At 45.9% G+C, this 16,973-nt stretch overlaps 1 protein-coding gene across 8 annotated transcripts in view; it reads left to right on the forward strand.

Annotated features, from left to right (window-relative positions):
- The window catches only part of arhgap23a (Rho GTPase activating protein 23a), a 72,486-nt gene that overhangs the window by 33,371 nt on the left and 22,142 nt on the right, over positions 1 to 16,973 (forward strand). For 4 of the 8 annotated variants that reach the window (XM_080446322.1, XM_080446324.1, XM_080446325.1 and 1 more), the window contains exons 1-6: positions 2,648 to 3,513; positions 9,483 to 9,686; positions 12,579 to 12,603; positions 12,944 to 13,036; positions 15,386 to 15,464; positions 16,758 to 16,818. In XM_080446322.1, the coding sequence (XP_080302448.1) occupies positions 3,247 to 3,513; positions 9,483 to 9,686; positions 12,579 to 12,603; positions 12,944 to 13,036; positions 15,386 to 15,464; positions 16,758 to 16,818 (729 nt within the window). In that variant the 5' untranslated portion in view covers positions 2,648 to 3,246. Of the gene's footprint in view, positions 1 to 1,205; positions 1,272 to 2,647; positions 3,514 to 9,482; positions 9,687 to 12,578; positions 12,604 to 12,943; positions 13,037 to 15,385; positions 15,465 to 16,757; positions 16,819 to 16,973 lie in introns of those variants that run through there. The other 4 variants (XM_080446328.1, XM_080446326.1, XM_080446327.1 and 1 more) reach the window with 3 other exon arrangements.

Genomic DNA, 16,973 nt, shown 5'->3' on the forward strand with positions numbered 1-16,973 from the left:
TATGCACTCATGATGTATATTAGGCCCGCATCCAAACCAGGGCCAGATGATGGATGTTTACCTGTGGGCAGTAGAGCCTGCACAGGCCTGCCTCAGCCAGACAGCGTACAGTGCAGGTCACCGGTGGGAGTGGAGGCTATTGTGTCAACACTGTGTTACTGTATTGCCCTCTGTGTAAACTGTAACTTAACGCCTCTTTGCTCTTTTGTTACCTCTCTTTCTTGTTTCTCCCCACGCTCATTCTCCTTTTTTTTCTTTTTGTAAATGTCATCTCCACGGGTCAACGCCAGAGAGAAAAGGAGATAGAACGGAGGGAGAAGCCAAAAGAGATGTGGGGGGGGGGGGGGGGGGGGGGGCTGGACATACAGACAGAGGTCTTTTGTTCCCAAATTAGGCTTTACTCTGTCTTTGCCAAAACGCTTGTGAAAATGTGATATGAATCCCCAATGAGTACTGCCACTGTGCTGTGGAGTGCTTCTGTGTTTTCGTTTATTTTACCCCCACTTTGCAAGAAGTGTATTATGTAATACACCACTATAGTCGGGGATTGACAGTCATTTGTGATTTACTGTCAGGGGTGTGGTCTTTTTTTTTTTTCCTCCTTCGAGAATAATTGGACCTCCTCCTGACTCGTTCGCTGATCTGTTCTCTTTGCCATGTAGGGCGGTTCCACTTGGCTTTGTGAGGAACCCAAACCTCAAGTCTGGCCACAGACTGAACAGAACCCCCCGCAGCCACAGGCTATTCAGTTTATGAGAACCCTAATTACATATCCCTAGTGTATTTATACTCATCTGTGACTCAATGGCACATGTGGTGTGTGCGTGTGTGTGTGTGTGTGTGTGTGTGTGTGTGTGTGTCAAATGTGCATACGGAACCTTTCTCATTCTGACCTTTCTCATTCTGCTGATTGTGACTTGGTGTCCGTGCGTGTTTGTCTGTCTGGGCATGGTTATAACAAAACTGAGTCAAAATATCAATTGTTCAAGCCTGCGGTGTGCAAGTATAGTGTATATCTGCAGGGTATAATAGGGTTGTACATGTGTAGTGTGTGGGGCCGCGGGCCCCCGAGGTCGAGTCGGTACTTGCCCCAGTGCAAGTGCGGCAGGTGAAACCTGTCTAACCTCATTGGCACACGGATGCCTATGAGGTTTTTATGTACGAGGAGCAGAGCGCTAGGTGGGAGAGCGTCAGGGAATGGAGCCTAGTTCGGCTGCGACATGGTTACCTGCATACCGCTGTCACACAGGCCCTGGTTCCTTGGCTGTCTGGTGAGAACTCTGTTGCTTGCATGGGCCCCGGGGGAGATTGTCAGTTTCTTAGGGCAAAGTGAAGCCAGCGTGCAGTTTATGTCTTTCTGTGTTGTATCATACAACTTGTATGGGTGGCTTTTTATGAATGCGCTGGTGCAGTGTGTGTGTGTGTGTGTGTGTGTGTGTGTGTGTGTGTGTGTGTGTGCGTGTCTGCGCAATGTGTACTATTCTGCATGTGTGTGTGTGTAGGGGGTGAGTAAGGGTCACGCTGACATCCAGCGGCAGCTGTTTTATTTTCAGCGACCAGGGCCGGCACTGAGAAGTCCCAGCAAAGTAGATGCATGCCTCTTGCTCTTTCTCTCTCTCTCTCTTTCTCGTTTCTTTGTTTCTCTCTTCTGTCATCTCTCTCTCACTCACTCTCTCTCTCTCTCTCTCTCTCTCTCATCTGCCATTCTTTTACTTTTTTACTTTTTTCCATTTTATCCACTCACTATCATCTTCTCCTCTATATTTTTCCAAGTCACAGTGTAGGGGAGCGAGGGAGAATCAGAATGTAGTGGGAGGAACAGCGGTGAAGCCAAAAAGAAAAGGGATCTTTTTTTGGTCTCTTTGTGCTGGAAAGTGGATGTCATTTTTGTCCCCTGAGTAGAGATTGTGTGTGTGTGTGTTTGCGTGCGTGAGCATGTGTGTGAGTGTTTGGTGAGGGGGTAGCCTTTGTGGAGTTGAGAGCAGGGGGGGGATCATAGCCGTGTCACTGTATCTGTCTGTTTCACACATGTACTCACGTGCCACCAGTCTGCTTCTATACAGAGATACTCAGTACTGGATGGGGGGGCCTCCGCTGAAGTGGGACTTACAGCAGAATTTACCCCATTAGAGGCAACTCACCACGGGGCTGTACCTCCATATGGACTAGTGCAAAAAGAGAGAGACAGGGAGAGTGATGAGGAGGGCCGTTCATCAGGCCTTTGACCATTGACGTGCAGTGTTTGGATGAAGAGGGGTGAGCTGGTTTACTGTACAGCGTGTCGTATTTGTTTTCTGACGCCTCCGTTTCAAACCAGTTCCCTCAAGAGTGACAGAGCTGGAATGTTATTGGATGTTGGTGGGTTATTTGCGAATGGGTTGAAAAGAAAACGCGGAAGGGACCCGGGGAGAAACACCACAAGAGATCGGAGGAGACACGTGGAGTGAGCAGGGTTAATAGGTGACGCTCCCCGAGAGAACACAAGTCTGGAATAGAGTGGAGAGTGAGAGAGACACGGATTGTTGTTTTTTTGGCACGGGAGATTCAGAGGGAGGGCTGGAAAGAGTGGAAGGAAGGGGGGGAGAGAGAGAGAGAGAGAGAGAGAGAGAGAGAGAGAAAGAGGGAGGGAGGGAGGAGAGACAGAGGATCCAACCCCCTGGGACGGTAGTTTGTGATCCGGGGGTGGACAGAGTGGCTTTGTGTGCAGAACATCACTGGACGCCACCAGGAGACCACGCTGTCAGTTGTTCTGTACTGTACTGTCTGTCAGGCAGGCAGTGTGTCTGTCTGTAGTGAGTGGAACCCGGACCGGCACCATGCACCTCCCACGCTTCTCCATCTGCCTCCCAGGAGTCCGCCTGCCTGCTGTTTCCTTTGCAAGGAGCCCCCGCTGAGAGAACACACACGTGTGTGTGTGTGTGTGTCTTGCCTTGGAGAGCTCATTCCCTCTGCGTCCTTGAAGGTCCAAAGCGATATAGACTGTGATGTGGAACTTGTGGGATTTAAACACGGATACCTTTGGAGACCTCAGCTTGTGATGCGATGGAGTGGAGCCCGGCGAGAGGAAATCTAAATGTGCTCTGCCAATGGACTGCCACTGCGTGACTGGCTAACCGGAGATTTGTGCGCTTCCTTTTGCACCCGTGTCCAATTTTGTCTGCTCTTAATGTTATTTCTTTCTTTTTAAAGCATTTATCTCCCAACCTGGGTTTTTTTTGCGTACGTGCTTGAGAGCGCGCGTGGCCCATGCGGGCAGCGAACGATGAGGATCTGAAGAGTGAACTCCATGCCCCAATGCCCGCTGCTATGCTTCCGTACCCTGCGACCCCAGCAGGGTCTGATTGGTGCTTCCAGAACCCTGTGGGGGTGGACTGCAGTTCCCCTGAACCACGCTGTATCTGGCTGGCAGTGCTCCGTGGCGACATAGGCCCCATGCCTTCACCTTCGCCCCCCGCCGTAACCACTGGCGGCAGCGGGCACGGCCAGCCCGGCGGGGCCCAGCACCAACCCAGGGTAAGGGAGAGGCTACTCTTGAGCGCCTGCTGTGTCCTAAATGCCTGAGGGCACGGGGGCAAGTTGTCCCACTTATACATCTCCTGTTGTACCACCTTTTAATATCCTGTGTGCCTCTAGCTGTCAGCAACTTTTAACTGCAGTTCACATTTTAACTGTGTTTTGAGATGTTCTCTGTGATGGGCCGTTTTTAAATGAGAGAGAATGAGAAAGCGATGTCACAGACGGCGCTGTCCTTGAACTCAGTTCAGCATTTTGGCCTCTCTGTCCACTTAAGCCTCTCTGACATGGCTGTGCTCCTCTGTGCCAGCGCTTCTGTGGAATGTGGGGTTGAAGCACGGACCATTGAGAAACTGCTACAGTATAGTTTTGTTGTCCTCTGTGGATATGTGTATTGACTGTGCCTTTCTTGGAGGGGTTTCTAATTAGCGACTAAACACAGATGACAGGGGCCTGTGTTAAGTGGCACTCCCAGAAAAGGGGGAGGGGAGGTAAGAGGTGGGAGCATGTGTATGTGTATCCTCCAGGCCCCCAGAATTCAGGGCATTTCTCATCTGTATGCTCTCACTTCGTGTGTGTGTGTGTGTGTGTATTTGTGTCAGGTCAATTCTCATTTTCCTTAGTGGTTCTGGTTACCATCCCCCTCTCAATGACACAGTTAAGAAAAATGCCTGAATCAGGGATATGAGCATGGGGACTGGAGCAATGTAAAGTATATGGACACAGCTGGTGCAAACATACTCTGCTTTCTTTTACAGTGATGGTGTGTTCACAGGAGAGAGAAAGAGATAGAGATTAGCTGGAAGTTGGCAAGCAACGTGTTTGGCATTGCCAGGCGGCTGCTGCCATTCACGACCAATGATGTCATAGTCGAGTTTTCAGTGTTTCTTGTACAAACAGCTCTCCATGCACCAACCTCACAGAGCAGCATCAGTCTCTCTGGGTCACATCATTCATGAATCCTTCAGTCTGATTTTGGGTGACCCTGGACCTGACTTCTGCGTCTGTTTTTAGTCTTGGGTAGGGTAGCACTATTTTGTATTCACCCATAACCACTTAAACTTAAACCCTATATACTTTGTTGACCGGGGTCCCCTGGGGGGGGGTGGTCTGTATTTTGATCCCCTTTTTTTCCCTGTACACCAAATCTGTCCCTTTTACACCAAATGTGTTTCTTTAGGGGCAGCCTTAGCTTAGTGGGTAGAGAGAGGGCGTCTGGTAAGCAGAAGGTCACCGGTTTGCCTCCCAGCCCCGGTCTATGTGTAATAATAATATTATTATATTAATTGTGGTGAAAACCGGGACAATTTTGTAGTGAATAATGAAAACTGCGTCTTTTTAGTGTTTTACAGACATTTGTCAGGACTCTGGACACCCAGCTTGAAAGCTGGACATGTGGTCACCATAGTCTTGTGGTCATCGATGTGGCTCATAGAGGTGACCTTTTGTTGTACAGTACAGTAGAATCCATATTCAAACAATCAGTATTCAAATCAGTTTCAATTGAGCAGTTTTTCTTTGATTAATGCCCTGTCTATCTTGTTTTATGGATCCTCCCAGTTTCCCTCTGGATTTTTCTTGTGCCGTAGGGTAATTCTTTGCCAGATAAAGGTAAAGGTATGTGTGACTGTTAAATGTTCTCTTAGGCGCTGCTCAAGTAGAAAACCCTGTTTAACTGACATGACATCACCAACTGTAAACTAGCCGATCTGACAGACAGGTTTTTGTGCATACACATGTTCATATAGACACAGTGGTGAGCTCACACACATGCATGCCTACAAATGCAAACAAACACGCACGCACATGTACATACGCATACACATACAAATGTGCACGCGGACAACTGTCCGGTTATGTAGATCACAGAGGTACGTTTTTTGGACCTAATGTGAGGCATTCTGCCTTTTGTTCTAGGTGCGTGCCCTTGTTATGCTTTAACCACATGAACCCTAGTGCCCCTATTCTGGGGTGAACGTTCGGCAAAAATAGCAGATCTACACATGTTGTGAGCTTGTAGAGCTGCTATTTCCGGCGAAGAGGTTTGGTGAAGTGGGAAGAAAGGAGGGTGGCCTAGTATAGACCGACCCCTGGGGTCAGCAATGTACTGTATATAGGGTTGAAATGGTTAAAAGCCAGGCTGTTTTTTTTTTGGGACAGGTGCTATACATTACATTACACTAGCTATCTCATCTCCACCTGTCTGCCATTTACGATAGGATGCATTTGGACATACAGAGGAGGGGGGTGCATGCTCCGGGGATGGCTGGCATGTCAGATTCAGACCCGGAGCAGCAGATAGATACTACAAGGAACTATCAGATTCTTTTTGAACTTTCACAACCCCTCTTGTTCCCTCTCTGTCTCCCTCGCCTCCTCTCTCCAGCTCAGGGCTGTCGGCGGTGCAGACAGTAGTGGCTCTGTGGATTAAAGGCCAGTCAGCATTTGTGACCTCTCTAAAGCTCCACTTTTCAAACAGGTTGCAGCTCTCAGCTGTTTGAAAGAGCATTGTTCTTCCTGCCGGGCTTTAGCAGTCAACCAGGGTCCTGACAGCCACTGCATTCTTCCAACGCTGCTGCTTTGTGGTGGATATAATGAGGAGTGAGATGGCCATGCTGCTAACTGACACTTTGTGTACAGAAGAAGATATGGGCCATATCACTGTGACCTACAAAAGAAAAAAGCCTCACAAAAATCTATTTTTAGAGATTTAAACGTTTTGTTTCATTGAGATTTTGCGCTTTCGTTTGCACATACTTCTGACATGTTTGTATTTTGGACATACATGGTGTGAGGGTCAACTGGGTACTTTAACCTCTTAAGCCCTATATACTATGTTGTACGATAATAGCGAAAATAGCAGCAGATCTACCAGCTCACAACGCGTCACACCGTGTTGTGAGCTTTTAGATCTGCTATTTTAGCTTTAAAAAAAATGGACAAGACACAAACAGTAGAATTAATTGGACATAATTTGTGCTGAGGTGATGGTATTACTATTTATGTATTACTATTGAACCTTTTGTACTTTTTCCATCAATCAGTCAAATCAATCCAAGCAAAATAAGAAAGGGAAGCATCCACATGGATTACAAAAGGAAACATCTGCAATTCTGCATACCACATCAACCGCTAAACACTCACTCAGCACAAGAAGCTACCAGGCAGTCTATGTACTATACTACATATTCAATATGACATTTTAATGTTCTTTTAATGAAATCATCTGCAGATGTGATAGCTCATCAGTATCCTGCGGCCTGGGGCTCCACTTTGTCTAAAAGAGAATCATTGATGAATGACGGTTATTATTGCCGTCATATGAGAATGTGCCCAGATCTCAGAGCGATGGCAGTAGTAGCACCAGAGGGCTGCCCGTATAAATTCCTTTAGGGCGAGCCGGGTGATGCCAAATGTCTCAATTTCTTAATCTAGCAGGACGAGGCTTCCCTGCTCACTGTCTAGAACTACATGGTAAACCTCCATAGGAAGTCAACTTTAGACCAGAACCCACAGAAAGTATTTTCCAAGTGCCTTGTTGCTGGAACTGAGTGTTGAACTGGCTGGAGAGCAGTGTGCATGTCAGCGACTTTTGATGCCAGTAACCAGTACCAGACGGAGGGGTTGATTACTTCAAGGTGACGCGATAATAAAATGAACAAAGGGACGGATATCGGAGAGACCATTGTCTCACGTCCGAGGAGGGTCGTGGCAATGATTGCAGACTTCACAGAATAGCCAGGCAGACCCACGCTTCTACCACCGTGCGCTCCAGACCGGGCCGGACGGGGAAACGGCGCTGGCTCGGAAACCCAGTCGGTCTCTGTATGTTTGGGGTAATCACAGGGTTTGGTGTTCTCAGCGCCGGGAGGGGCCATGCGGTCGAAACCGACGTGCTGGAGCCTGTCTCTCGCAGGGCCCCGACACCCCACCTCCTCCTCCTCCTCTCACTCTGTCGTTTGCTCGCTCTATCACTCTCTTCTCGCTCACTCTCTGTGCACCCCCTCCTTGCCAGTTACAGTGTGTGTTCCAACATGCCCTGAGCCAAAACCGCTCCCACTGAGGAATTCATTCAGTCTCTTCCTTCTTTCACCCTCTTACCCTTTCATTTCCCCTCTCTTTTAGTTCCCCTTTCGTTCCCTTCATCATTTCCACTGGTCACTTTTTTTCATGAATTTCTTTACAATACTCTCATCACATATTATAGACTGCCGCCTGCTGGCCTCCTTGAAGAATGAAAATAGTTATATGGGGGGAAGGGGGGGGGGGTCATTTGACATATTGTTTAGAATGCCAGCCAGGATATGTCATCAGCCCTCAGAACAAAAAATGGATGTATATTGAACATAGAAGTTTGTGGTAAAAGTGCACAGTCACACTTGCGCAAATGCAGGAGAATAGACATCTTGTAGATATCCTATAATACTATAGCTGAATGTAGGCAATGCAGGATGTGACAAATGGAATTCCATTTGAGTGGATGTGGTGGTTGGACACTCACACATTAGAATAGAAACACTATTAAAGATTCAGCCAATTTCAAGTGGGGTCAACCTCACACTCACTTATTTGCTTTGCCACTGGATGCAAATTCTTAATTCGCCTCAATGCTAGCATAAAATGGAAGTGCACGGGAGGTGAATATTTAAGAGATTTCCATGCGAGGGATACATGCAGTGATGGAGGAAGACGAGGTGGAAGGGAGGAGAGGTGATTGGAAGGAAAGGAGAGGAGTACTAGCGAGTAGGAAGCACCTCTGTGCAGGAGAGAGAGTTTATTTATAGATGCTCTGAGCATCTGGTTGTCTCGCCCCGCAGAGCTACCACGCTTCCTGCCTCTTGCCCGCCACTTCCTGTTGTTGGTCAGCCATATGGGCCTACCAGGTTGAAAGTGTCTGGCGTGTGTGTGTGTGTGTGTGGCAGAGAGAGAAACGGGAAGTGAAATAACATACCCCTTGCATTTGAGGCTACTCGGGTTCACCCTGCCCTGACCCCCTGGCATTAAACACCGACAGACGCACAGACATTTTATATCTTAAGTTAGTGAGGAAGACTGGGAAGTAGAGTTAAGTCACAGTTATTCCACAGAGAAACCTCTCAGAGTTCAAACACGGCATTCACTGTAAAACTACGCCTCAGGCAGAACACACTAACACAGCTATGGCTTGACCTCAGAGAGGACCCTCCCCCTCCTCCGCCCCTCTCTCCCGTGCTTGTTTGGTCAGGTGGTTGTGTTTGACTGACAGATGCGGGTCGTTGGAGCAGCATAAGGGTGACAGTTCTCACGTGTGTTTGTCAGGTGAACGGGCCTGTTGACTCAGCCTCAGCAGTGAGCTCTGATGACTAGAGAGCCTGTGGAGAATCGTCCCTCATTGCTCTCACTGAATGAGAAGTCCCTCCTGCCCCTTTGACTCCACTCCGCTATGACAAGACCAAGGTCAGCGCTGATTGGTTGCAGGCGTCCATGATTGAGTTAAGCTCTGTCTTCCAACATTCCATAGTTTCTCTCTCAGAACGCTCTCTCATGCCGCCCCTGCCCTGTCTAGACGTGGGCCCTGCCTGTTAGCCGGACCCCATGGTGCTTTTACGGGCTATTGTTTGGGGGAGCCTGCCACGCGGGGGTGACTCGGTCTGGTAGCTACATCCAGGAATAAGTTGTTCATGAGGAAGTTGCTAATGAAAAACCCAGCAGTTGAAGGCTGATGTCACCGGCCTTCTGTTCTGAATGAGGTCTAAGTATATACCATGGCCTTTACCCCAGAAAAGAGCGTTTTTGAAACAATCATCACATCCAGGGAACGATGCAGAAATATAGGTCCAGTGTTGTTGTTACTTACCACAGAAATAAACAGGTTCTTATTATCAAAATATGTTTTGTAATTCCTTATAAGATTCTAATGAAGTATCCTTTTTTAAGACAGGATATTTAGATGCATAGAATCTCACCTGTTCCTCTCTATGTGTTCACAGGGAAAGGGGCGGAGGGATGGTCTGTCCTCGACCAGTGACAACCCTCGGCCGCCAATGGCGGCCGGGCCGGGAGGGGAGGGGGTCGGCGTTGGTTGGCATGGTCCCCGGACGCTGGTCCTCCGCAAGAACTCCCAGGGTTTTGGCTTCACGCTGCGCCATTTCATCGTCTACCCTCCGGAGTCGGCCCTGCACACCAACCTCAAGGTGAGACCGGCAGCCCAATCTGTTACAGTAGGGCCTTTAAAGTGGATCTGACAAGCTGGCGCTCAGAGACAAAGCTGATCATTTTATAGCCAAAGATCAGTGAGACTGAGCTGAATAAAACATGCATACAGAGTGGGTGAACGTTGCCAGTTACAGGCAAAGAGCTGCCCCACTATTAAGGTGTTGTTGAAGGGAACCGTTACCAGTCCACTCCAGTAATATTAGGAAACGGAATCCCTCCTTTGGTACATAGAGTAACAAATTGTCAATTATTAATTAACTGAGTCAGAAGTAATTCAGGAGCTATACGATCCATCGCTACACTGTTGGACGGAAAACAGAATATAAGCTGATTTGTAATATAAAATGAATTGTACCTTTTTTTTAATCATAAGTTTTAAGAAATGCCAAACCTAGTTGTCTCCCCCTCAGTTCTTCTGTATCATATCACAGGCCTCATTATTAAGTCTCTGTAAACTCTAGTGAACTCTTGTGAATATTAGTTCTAATAAGTCCTGTCATTTGGCCGATCATTCGGAGCTTTGAGGTGTGTGCGCGGGCAAGAAGCTACAGATGTGAAATTGAGGGATGGGGGGAGGGGTGGGCAGTGGTTCAGGCAGCTGAAACAAGGCCCTTATTATTATTATTATTACGCCACCCCACCATTCTCACCCCAACCCAACAAACAGCAGCTGCACATAGAGACAGAGGCTCTCAATGGGATCTGTTGTCTTAGCCTGGTACCACTCCACTGGCTGCCTGGTGGTACCAGGCCGGGTTCAAGACAATAGTCCCACTGCTCCCTCTGGGCTGTGGCTCTTCTTTAGGCCCCGTCTCACATGGTGTGTGGGAGGCGGTTGGTGCCACAGCGCTGTCCTACTTATCTGAAGACGCTTCACGGAATTCTCCCAAATCACAGTGTCCCCATTATCAGAGAGTGGTGGGTGATTCAAATCTGACACTGGCTGCAGGGCTGGAAATGACATTTACTGCACATTGTTTCTCAAAGTGGGGTCGCAAAATATTTTTTAGATGGGGGGCGCGCAGCCAAATACATTTTGGGGGTCCTTGACATGAAAAAGTTTGAGAACCACTGATTTACTGTATATTGGTTCAATGGTCATTGTATGATCCGTATAATATGAAGGTATATACATTGTATATATGTATATTGACACTGTCGGGAAGAAACTTATATTGCCACCTTTCTTTTCATAAATGATTGCCCTATTTTATACTTAAGTAGTAAAATAGCCAAGCTGTAGATTGGCTATTTTAGCTATTTATGAAAATCTTTGAAGGATTTCTCCTATAGTGACATGAGGTTGAAACTTACTTGTGTCTGTCTGTGGGTTTTTAAATATTGAATCACTAAAAAGTATTAACAAGAGCTTGTGGCTAAATAATTACATTTATAGATACATCTATAGATTCTATACGTAAATAGGTAAAGGAAAGGTTTCCTCCCTACAGTGACAATACACTCTTGACTACAGAACTGTGCACCTTAGCCCAGTGGTTCTCAACCTTTTCAAGCCGTGACCCCCCAAAAGAATCATATTTTAACTGGGGACCCCCCACCCTGATAAGCACTTGGAATGTAGGAGTTGAGCCATTCAATTTGGTTTGACTCGGTTCCACCACGTTGCGAAGCGTCGTGAGCTTGTAGATCTGCTATTTTCATATTTTTTTGGCCTCTTTCTAATATTATCCCATTCAGACCTGAGGCCGATTAACTAAAAACGCCTTCTAAATCCTGACCTACGTTTTCTAAAAACTTTTCTTAGGTATTAAAAAAAGTCTTAAGAGTCCTTAAATTATCACTTCACGGCCCGGACGGCTGGCGTAGCAGTCCGGGCACCTAGGCTCAATGTAGCCTGTGACAGCACGTCGTGGGTTCGAGTCCCGATCCCGACGTGCCTTTGCTGCGTGTCACTCCCCATTTCTCTCCCCATTTCCAGTCAAACTAACTGTCCTATCAATAAAGGCATAAAAAGAAAGAAAAAGAAAAGTAGGACATTTTAAAGGCATTAAAAATAAATACAAAATAATTATTATTACTTTACTGTCATCTGGGGAGCCCACCCCAAATCATGTGGGGACCCCCCTTGGGGTTCTGACCCACAGGTTGAGGACCACTGCCTTAGCCTATGCCTACTAACTCTCTCCACATCATACCATGTCCTGTCTCTGGTCCCAGATCTGGTCAGGGTGGTGCTAGTCAGTCAGGGAAGCGTCCCTGACACCACACTCTATTCTGGGGACGGCAGCCCTCCTTTCTCTGCACGTAAACCCCCCGCCATTGTCCCTGGAGCCAGGAATGAGCCCACTCAGCGCAGCCTAAAGCCAGGCAGCAGTCAGGCCACCATGCCCCTATCCCCAAACTGTCCACTCAGCTGTGTGTGTGTGTGTGTGTGTGTGTGTGTGTGTGTGTGTGTGTGTCTGAGTGTGCGTGCGTGCCTGCCTGCCTACGTGTGTGTGTGTGTGTGGATAGATGGAATGAACAGTGTAATTATCAAATCTCCTCCATATTAAGTGGTAGTACTGCTGTCGTCATCTGCCAGCTGCATCCACTTGCTTCAGTCCATGACATTATGACCTCATTATTACCTGCAGATTATTGAACCCGAAAGGCAGCCTGTGTGTTTAACTACTCCAACGCTAAACGCTCGTAAAGAGAAACAGATCTGCCCCTCTGGCTTGGCTTGGGGTGCCAGTGATGTCACTGGCATGCTTGGAACGGTATAAACACACAAGTAGGGTATTCGGGAAATAACTTTGAAGAAAGGGAGATGTAGGTTGTGCGAACCACATTACTACCCCACCTCCTACAGTAGGTTGTGTTCAACCAGAATATCACTCATGATGCTCTCTCTTTCTGTGCGTTTGCAGGATGAGGAGAACGGGAATGGAAAAGGTAAGCGCTCCCTCTCTGCCCCTCCCGCTCTTTAGTCAACAGCCATATCAGCAGCGAGAGCGTTGACACTATAGTGACATCACTGACTGGGACCTCAGTGGTTCCCGTCTGTCTCTTTGCTCTCTTACGCTGCCACACAGCTCCCTCTGCAGGACTCTACTTAGTACTGCATCTAAAGTACCTTTAACTCCAAACACGCTCCTCTCAATTAACATTTTGTATGTTTATAACATCAAAGAAAGTGACACTGTAGACATTTTTCCACAAATCGTTGTTTTATTGTTATGCATGACCCTTTTTGTTTTGTTTTGCTTTGCTTTCCATTGTTTGTCACGGATAGGGTATCAGAAAAGTCGTCTGGAGCCGATGGACACCATATTTGTGAAGAATGTGAGAGAGAGAGGTCCAGCCCACCAGGCTGGCCTTTGCACAGGTAAAGACAGATTGAAGCCCGATTCATACTCCATCTCATGACTGCGTCGTGCGCCGAAAATAGCCGACCTACAATCTCACAACAGTCGTGAGATTTGAGGTCTGCTATGCGTTGTGAGCTTTTTGGTTGCGCCTGACAGTGCCGCATTCGACGGCGTCATGCAGCAGAGCATAAATGACTAGGCTTGAGACTACAGCAGTGGCAGGAACATGAGCATGCTGATTGGCCAGTGGTTCAATATAAAGGGAGGAGAGACATGCACATCCACACCCAAAATTGGGCAGGTGCTACTGTAAGTGAAAAAATATAACATGAAAACTGAAAGAGAACGCTCGCACACTGTGGGCTCCAGTTGTAGGATTTGTTTTTATTTCACCTGAGTGCTGCTGTGAAACGTCACAGAAACGCCTCAGAAACGTCACAGCAGCAGTCAGGTGCAATAAAATAAATTCCTACAACTGGAGCCCACGGTGTGCGAGCGTTCTCTTTCAGATTTGCCAGTGGTTCTCTGCTTTTTCTGGATCAGGGCACACTCTGGATCAGGGCCCAAGCAACCTTTCTGCTGCCGTGTTAAGTGGTCAGATGTGTAGGCCATGTGCATTTTCAGAGCGTGTTTATTTTAATGATCAATCAACTCATTTGTTCAAGTGTTTAAAGAAAAAATACCATGACATACATTACATTGTTTTTTTTTATATTAATGTTATATCTTTCAAATCTCAAAGTGTTTTGCTAATTATTTGGGGGCCCACTTGCAAAACCCTCGCGGCCCACCAGTGGTCCCCGGCCCACATGTTGAGAATCACTGTCTGATTTGCAATGTAAATATCTGGGCAAGAGCATCTGTCACATGATGCTGCAGACATGCATGGAAACAGAGTGGTATCAGACATGCAGAGAGGCTGCAGGGGGGATCAGGTACTGTAGTGTAGAGTGATTATTGGTGAGGATACTGAGAAGGCTTTACTCATCCAGTGGTTTATGTAAGGCGTTTCTATTCCTTCATGTGAGCCAAGAACTCAGGGTATAAACAGTATACACATTTGTTGTATAATATGTATATGTATATGTATATGTATATGTATAAATATACACACATACATACATATATATACATACATACATACATACACACATACACACATATACACACATATACACACATATACACACATACATACATATATATGAAAACTAATGCAAGAATGATGCGTGAAATTCTCCAGTGCAGCATGAATGTGACAGAGCTCGTCAAGTTTTCTTGTTGTGTCTTGCTGTCGGAGCAAGACAACATTCCATTCCTAACAGCCCTGCCAAACCAAACCAGTACTCCATACAAAGCAACACAAACACATCTGAAATAACACATGCCAATGTGCATGCACATTAATTTATGCATGCCTGTTACACACGCACACATGACAAACACATCACACACACACACACACACACACCACACACCACACACCACACACACACACACACACACACACACACACACACACACACACACACACACACACACACACACACACACACACACACACACACACACACACACACACACACAAAAACACAAAAACACAAAAACACAAAAACACACACATTTCATGACGTATAAAGTCATGTATAATTGAACACAACTATATATATATATATATATATATATATATTTAACTTAATAATATAGCCCCAGACACCACATGTTTCTTCAACCCAAGCTACTGTCTCCAAGTATGGAGTGGGTGTCTGGGGTTTCTCTGGCCTGGCTTTGTCTTGTCTGTCCAGGGCTGGCTTCACATGGTTTGGCTCTCCACCCAGTATATGGAATTGGATGGAGCGCGGGGTAGTCAAGCTTGTTTGTATGTTGTCAGGGGTGCTTAATCCTGATACACAGCACTGTTTCCGGTCGGGACCCATGTTTGGGTCACGGACCAATTTCTTAGGGTCGCGGGTAAATATCTCCTTATGTAAAAGAAATATGTGTTATTTCACAAGATAAAAAATAACAACTTTTCATAAATTAAAAACATTTTCCTAAAGTATTTCAATTTTTTTTTTTTTTTTTAATGTTTAGAAAGTTGTGAAAATAGCAGATCTACAAGCTCACAACGTGGCGCGAACTGACGCGTGGTGATCTTGTAGATCTGCTGTTTTCACTAGTTTGGGTTCCAGGCAAACATCTCATTTCTCTTTTGGGTCTTGAGCTCAAAAGTTTGGGAACCACTGACATACAGTACACTTAGACATACAATGGTATCCCACGATGCCATGATGAGACGCGTTTGTTAGCTTGTCTATCAGTGATGTTCTGCTGTTTTAAGTGTGTTCCATCTATGTTTGTTTCAGGGGATCGGCTGGTGAAAGTGAACGGAGAGAGTATTCTAGGAAAGACGTATTCACAAGTGATCGCCCTCATCCAGAACAGGTATTGTTGTAGGAGACGTTGTGCACCTGTGTCGGTTGTATGTGTGTGCTTTATACCCTGCGTTTGTTCTTCTTTGCATGCAAGTTCTCAGACATGCAGTGCATTTTCTGTGTCTGTATGAGACATTTACCCTGCTCCTAAAGAGAAAATTTTAATAAAAGGATTTGTGTGTGTGTGTGTATGTCATTTTACAATCTTACATCAATTGATATATAAACTGCAGGGTAGGTTAAAATAGACATTTGCCTGGTGAAGACCTATAAGGTCGAAACGTTGCACCATTAATGAAATAGTTTTGGAGCTTTAAACCAGTGTGCAGATGTTTTAACCTTCTATTTGATTCTTGCCTTGATGTCCTGCACCTGGCCTAAATAAAGGTACAAGATGTGCACACAATCTCCTCTGTAAAATAAGAAAACAGAAATGTATTATCTGTTTACTGCAGCTGGAGACGGGGAGACCCCTGTTATTGGACAATTGCTTTAGCAGTAGTTAGTAGCTATCAGAATTATAGAGCTTTAACCTTTTAACGAAAAACGTATTATATATAACCTAGGCCTGTCCCCGACTAAGGATTTGTATAGTCGAATCTTATTGGCGACTAATTGCCAATAGTCGACTGGCAGTCGACTAAGGAGATCTCGACTGAGATTGGCATCGAATCAGTCTGATTCGATGCCAATCTCTCAGTCAAATCATGCAAAAAATATGTTATGCAATAGAGGAACATTCCATTTGGGCTGTAGGGGTGCTTAGTGTCTGATTTAACATATACTATTGGTTTCTCCCAATAAATCATGATGTATATCCTATTTTTGGCAAACTATTAGTTAATTAATATAAAAAAAACTAGGCCAATCTCTCAGTCGAATAATAATAAAAAATGATTTTTTTAAATAATTTGACTAAGAGATTGGCAGTCGACTCAGACACCCCTCGACTAATTAGTCGACTATTCGACTACCAGAGGTCAGGCCTAATGTAACCAAATAACATGACTTTACAGCACCTTTAATTATTTTGGAAGAGTATACTGTAGGTGCCGCTCTTTTCTAAATGGTGGATATCTCATTTTGGAGAAACTCTTACAAACCCACTAGGAAATTTGTTATGTAAAACAGATAACCACGGACTGGACTGATGCTCATTTTCCTCTTGAAGAATGTGCATGCACTGCACTGCAAAGTCCCCGAGTGTCAATCTGACCATTTCATTGTTTCTCATCTCTCTCTAACCTCTATCTGTTTCTTGCCGCAATGTCTTAATTTCTCCTTGTCCACATATATTCCACAGTGAGAGCGTGTTGGAGCTCTCCATTATGCCAAAAGACGAAGACGTATTGCAGCTGGTAAGTGTGAGTATAACATTTATAAACACACCCTACAACACAGACATCACCCTCATGACACACACACACACACACACACACACACACACACACACACACACACACACACACACACACACACATAATTTGAACTTAAATGGTTTTATTGCAGGTTAAGTGGC

Source organism: Gymnoscopelus braueri (assembly GCF_963280865.1).
Source record: "Gymnoscopelus braueri genome assembly, chromosome: 13".
In the NCBI taxonomy this organism is placed as follows: Eukaryota; Metazoa; Chordata; class Actinopteri; order Myctophiformes; family Myctophidae; genus Gymnoscopelus; species Gymnoscopelus braueri.